The sequence below is a fragment of the Herpailurus yagouaroundi genome, unplaced genomic scaffold (genome assembly GCF_014898765.1).
Source record: "Herpailurus yagouaroundi ecotype Mexico unplaced genomic scaffold, PumYag 65672, whole genome shotgun sequence".
NCBI classification, from domain to species: Eukaryota; Metazoa; Chordata; class Mammalia; order Carnivora; family Felidae; genus Herpailurus; species Herpailurus yagouaroundi.
Window position 1 is genome coordinate 1 of NW_024418817.1, and position 4,899 is coordinate 4,899.

At 53.6% G+C, this 4,899-nt stretch overlaps 1 protein-coding gene across 1 annotated transcript; it reads left to right on the top strand.

Moving 5' to 3' along the window:
• The first annotated feature begins 349 nt into the window (after positions 1–349).
• LOC121024528 (1-phosphatidylinositol 4,5-bisphosphate phosphodiesterase gamma-2-like) lies at positions 350–4,584 on the top strand. The gene is made up of 3 exons (XM_040466753.1): positions 350–530; positions 2,734–2,827; positions 3,585–4,584. Exons 1-3 carry the CDS (start codon positions 395–397, stop codon positions 3,634–3,636), a joined length of 282 nt encoding a protein of 93 aa, XP_040322687.1. The 5' UTR covers positions 350–394; the 3' UTR covers positions 3,637–4,584.
• Positions 4,585–4,899: the final 315 nt, after the last annotated feature.

Consider the following 4,899-nt stretch of genomic DNA (forward strand, 5'->3'; position numbering starts at 1 on the left):
GAAGGGAAAGGTCACCGCTGGGTCAGATGGCCATCCGTGGGGGGGATGGGTCACCCCTGGGCCAGGTGGCCATCCTGGCCCAATTTGTCCAGGAGTGGGTTGGAGTTCAGCAGCAGCAGGGATTATAGGGAGAGTGGATTTCCTCTTATTTCCGCGTCTCTTGGTCTACAACAACTGTCCCAGTACTTAGTAGCTTCAACCAGCCACGTTTTTACTTGCTTGCAATGTAATCCTGCCGTCCAGGCAGGGCTGAGGGGCCGGGACCGCCTGTCTCCAGGCCAGGGATGAGGGGGCTGGGCTGTGCGTGAGCGGGGTGCAGGCGCGGGCTGCGTCCCCAGGCGGAGTGAACTCCAGCTTCTCATGGGCTCCTCTCAATTGTCTTCCAGTGGATATCATGGAAATCAAGGAAATCCGCCCCGGGAAGAACTCCAAGGATTTTGAGCGCGCGAAGGCAGCCCGCCAGAAGGAAGACTGCTGTTTCACCATCTTGTACGGCACCCAGTTCGTCCTGAGCACTCTCAGTTTGGCAGGTGAGTGCACGTCCGTGTGCTTTCCTCCCTGACTGTGCCTGGCTTCCTCCCCGGGACGTCCTCTAGCAGCAGAATGCCATCATGTGTCTTCCAGGGACATCGGGTTTTGAATTCTCCCCTGCCTCTTTCTAGCTGTGTGCCTTTGGGCACGCTGCTCGACCTCTCTGAGCTGCAGTTGGCTCAGCTGTGAAACGGAGAATGATCGCGTCTGCCCCAATGGGATGTTGTAAGCGTCTGTTAAGGGTCTGCTTGGCTCATGCAGATTGCTGAAGGCAGGTTCTAGTTTTCATCCAACAGAGCCTGGTCTACACTGTGTACTCAGCTTAGCTGATCTGGAGGAAGGATCCTGAAATCTTATATCTCACACATATGTGTGCACACACACATATACACACACGTGCATGCACACGTACACACACACACGTGCATGCACACGTACACTCACACATGATCTGGAGGTGAGATTTCCAGCCATCCCTCTGAATCCACCGAAAAGCCAAAAGAGCCTCTGTGAGGCCAGAAGATAAGCTTTGGAAAAGCTCAGCACTTCACTCAGAGGCAGAAGCTTGTCCCCCCTTCAGGCCCAGCCCCGGGACTTACTGACTTAGAGCTGTGTGTGCAACCACGACTGATGAGAGAGAAAGTAAATCCCACTAAAGGTAGACCAAGGCGAGGAGAAGACGAAACCTGAGCATGGACATGTAAACGAGGGCAAAGCAGCTCTCGTTGATTTGCTCTCTCTGTCACGCACCTCTGAGCGTCCACTGTGCACTGGACTGACCTAAATGTCCCCGGGGCCGTGGAGATGAATGGGACCCAGTTGCTGCCTTGCGGACGGGGGCTCACAGTGCACTGTGATGAGAGCTAGAGGCCGATCACCATACAGTGTGCTGTAGCGGCACGGAGGGCCCACTTCCAGGAAAGGCTTTGCAGAGGAGGGCCCTTTTTTTTTTTTTTAACGTTTATTTATTTTTGAGACAGAGAGAGGCAGAGCATGAATGGGGGAGGGTCAGAGAGAGAGGGAGACACAGAATCGGAAGCAGGCTCCAGGCTCCGGGCCATCATCAGCCCAGAGCCCGACGCAGGGCTTGAACTCACGGACCTTGAGATCGTGACCTGAGCCGAAGTCGGACGCTTAACCGACTGAGCCACCCAGGCGCCCCTAGGAGGAGGGCCCTTTTAAACTGGGTTTTGAGGCATACGTAGGAGTTGGGAGGAAAGAGGGAGGCCAGTCCGGGGGGAGGGTGGTGCGTGTGTGAGGAGCTGAAGGAGGGAAATAGCAAGCTGGATGTGGGAGATGGGGGGCGGACGTCTGACGGTTGGCGTGTGGTTGGTGCAGAGATGATGCAGCAGAGAGGGGCCTGGGCCCGTGAACTTCCAGTGTCATGTCCACTTTGCTCTGCTGCAGGCTGAGGTCTGGTTGTTCTGGGCAGGGAGACCGTGAGTCCAGGGTGCCAGCTTTGGTGTCTGTTCCACTCTGGGGTCTCTCTTCCGGAGCTCTCCAGTTCCAGTCCAGTAGAGAGGGAGTGACACCTGGATTCAGATCCCAGCTTCACGCTTACTGGCTCTGGGACGGGTCTCTCTGCCCTCTGAGCTTCCTAGTCTCTTCCTGCGCACGGGAAGGGTGAGAGCAGCCGCCTCAGCGTGCTCTCGTCCACGTGAACAGGGTAGCTGGTCCTTAAGGCATGTGTCATAACTCAGAGGCGTTTGCCTTGCTAGCTCCATTTTACTGATGAGGAAATGAGGCACAGAGAGGCTGAGGAACCAGCCGAATGTCACACAGCCCTCAAGCGGTGCCGAGGGACTTGTGGTCCCTCAGTGATGCCAAGCCCTTGCCTTCTCCCTGACCTTATCTGGAAACGGGAAATGCTGAGGGCTGCTCTGGATTGGGGTGTGAATAATCCTAGACCCTGCACTTTATTCGTTAGCATAGGAGTAAAAGCTAAAACTCGTGGGGGGAAAACTCGTGTCCCACTTGTCACCCCTGCTGTAGAAGGGTCATCGCTGGCACGTGGCCTCATCTTGGACAGAAGGCAGGTCGTAGAGCCACGAAGGTGTGAAGGAGATGCCTTTTCCGTGCCCTCGTGCAAAACTAGAAACCAGCACTGGCTTCTCCCGTCCCCGTGGGCTGTGTGGGGCTCGGTCTGTCTGTAGAGGGTTTCCCAGCGAGTGACAGCATTTGCCTTCCTATTCACCTGTCCAGCTGATTCTAGAGAAGACGCGACTAAGTGGCTCTCTGGCTTGAAAATCTTACACCAGGAAGCGATGAGTGCGTCTACGCCCACCATTATTGAGAGGTATTGACTTTTGCTTGTTTATCTCTGTATTTGCACGTTAATTTATTCTTTTCCCTTGAGCCAACGTGAGTGAAGAAAAGAAGAGTGGGGCGTTTCATCTTGGAGGCTCCGTGAGTGTCCTCTGTGCAGCAGCTCCCAGTAGGCGCTGTGGGCTCCCCACCTTCTCGTCCGAGAGCCTCTCTTGGTGCTAAGCCTTGCTTGGCCTGGTGGGGTGAGGAGTACATTGAAGCCGAGCTAGAAACACACGTTGGCGTTGTGTCCCAGGGGAGGATTGAGGGCCTCCTTCTTACAGGATCAGGAAGGGATTAAACCAGCTCGCCAAATCGCAGTCAGATGCAGGGTACCGCATTTCGCAACTGCCACTGCCTCCTGGGTTGGGGAGGCTCAGGACTGCCTTGCCCGGGAGTCAGCGTCACGGACGTCTGCGTGGGATTGTGTGTGAATTCTCGTCCCCTCGGTCAAAGCCCTCGGATTCCCGCCATTTTTCTTAACAGCTTTTTGGGGGGATTAATGAACGTCATCAGAGAGGATCGTCGGTTTAAGGAATGCCGGCCTCTAGGCTCCACTAGGAGGGGCCTCTTGGCTCCTAACTAGGGCGTGTCAGCCCCAAGGAGAAACCTGCTTCTTCCCAAGCTGCCCGAGTTAGCAAATTGGTAAATTCCTCTTGTTTCCAGTTTCCTTTGCCCCCATTCCATAGAACTAGTTTTGTTTGTGTACTAATTCTCTGTCTCTCCCTCTGTCTCAACTCTCTTCCCAGTTGGCTGAGAAAGCAGATTTATTCAGTGGATCAAACCAGAAGAAACAGGTGAGATTCGTTCATATTTTTGTGGGTTTTCTTCCAGATCATTTTGGCCTCTGGTGCTCTTTCCTTGAACATCCCGAGGCAGTCGGAGCATGTTTTGTGGTGTGGAAAGGTCCTCGTGAGGTTGGATTGGACCCTCGAGGTACCAGGCACCGCACCAGGTGCTGGGTGTTGATGGAGACACGACCGTCTGGGGCCTTGCTTCCGTGGATGCTCAAGTCCGTCTGCACAGACAACTTCTCTGGAGCACTTGGACCTTGTGCTTGAGGCCTTTGTATTCCAGCACCTTCCGTGTCCCTGGGAGAAACGAGATCGCCGTGGCGCCTGCCCAATTTTGTGGTGGGACAGAGGTCCACCGTTAACGAAGTAACCCGTGTTGACTCGCGATGGTTACTCGGGCTGGGCGGACGTGAGCCGGGCAACAGGATAACACGCAATTCGTTGTGCTTGTTCACTGAACAGCACGTCTCAGAGCAGTTCCCTCCCTGTCAGCACACATGATGCTGTGTGCCAGACGTTTCTGTAACAAACATGGTTTTGTCCTTGGCTGGAGTGTAATTTCCTTACTTATGAGAAATCACTTCCTTCTTGATGGAGGCAGAGTGGTTCCTGGTCCTTTGTTATCATTGTGTCGACTGTTGCCGTGGCAACCTTTGGGTCTCCCTGTGGGTAAACGTGTGATAGAGTCTTAGAGGAGGGGTCCCAGCCATGCAGCGTTTTCTGGTCTACCATTTTGAGGGAGGTGGTAGCAATTAGCATTTGCCCCAGCGGTCAGGAGGGCACCCCTTTCCCTATGCCCTGTATCACCGGACTGACCCGTGATGACTTATGGGTGAAAGGCAACAGCAGATTTTTGCTTAAATTTGTATTTATTTATGAGTGAAGTTGAAGATGCTCTCATCTGTTTTTTTAGGTTATGATCCAGTTGTTATTAATAATAAACTGATAAAAACCACCATTTATTGAGCCCCCACATACTAGATACTGTGCTCGGCACTTAAAATTAATATATCATTTGAGCCTCACAAAAGAGGCTCTTTTTCTTAAAGTGTAAGTGATTTTCCTTCCTTCTTTTCTCTGCTAAGGTATGTCAGTGTGGTATGCGAGGTCGCAGCTAGCCTTTCCAACTGTCCCCAGGTGTCCCCTTTCCATCTCGCAGGCTCCTGGGGGTCAGGCCGCTGTCCTCCATCACCTGGTGATGTCAGAGTTCGGACGCGCCTCCTCCGTGGTTTGTTCCACGTATGCCGTCCAACGGGACGATGGAGAAACT

Bases quoted from the DNA above. Each gene is read 5' to 3' on its own strand.
- LOC121024528 (XM_040466753.1), top strand. From the start codon at position 395: ATGGAAATCAAGGAAATCCGCCCCGGGAAGAACTCCAAGGATTTTGAG. The intron at 531-2,733 runs GTGAGTGCACGT...TCACCTGTCCAG, and splicing joins GAGCACTCTCAGTTTGGCAG to CTGATTCTAGAGAAGACGCG. The intron at 2,828-3,584 runs GTATTGACTTTT...CTCTCTTCCCAG, and splicing joins ACGCCCACCATTATTGAGAG to TTGGCTGAGAAAGCAGATTT.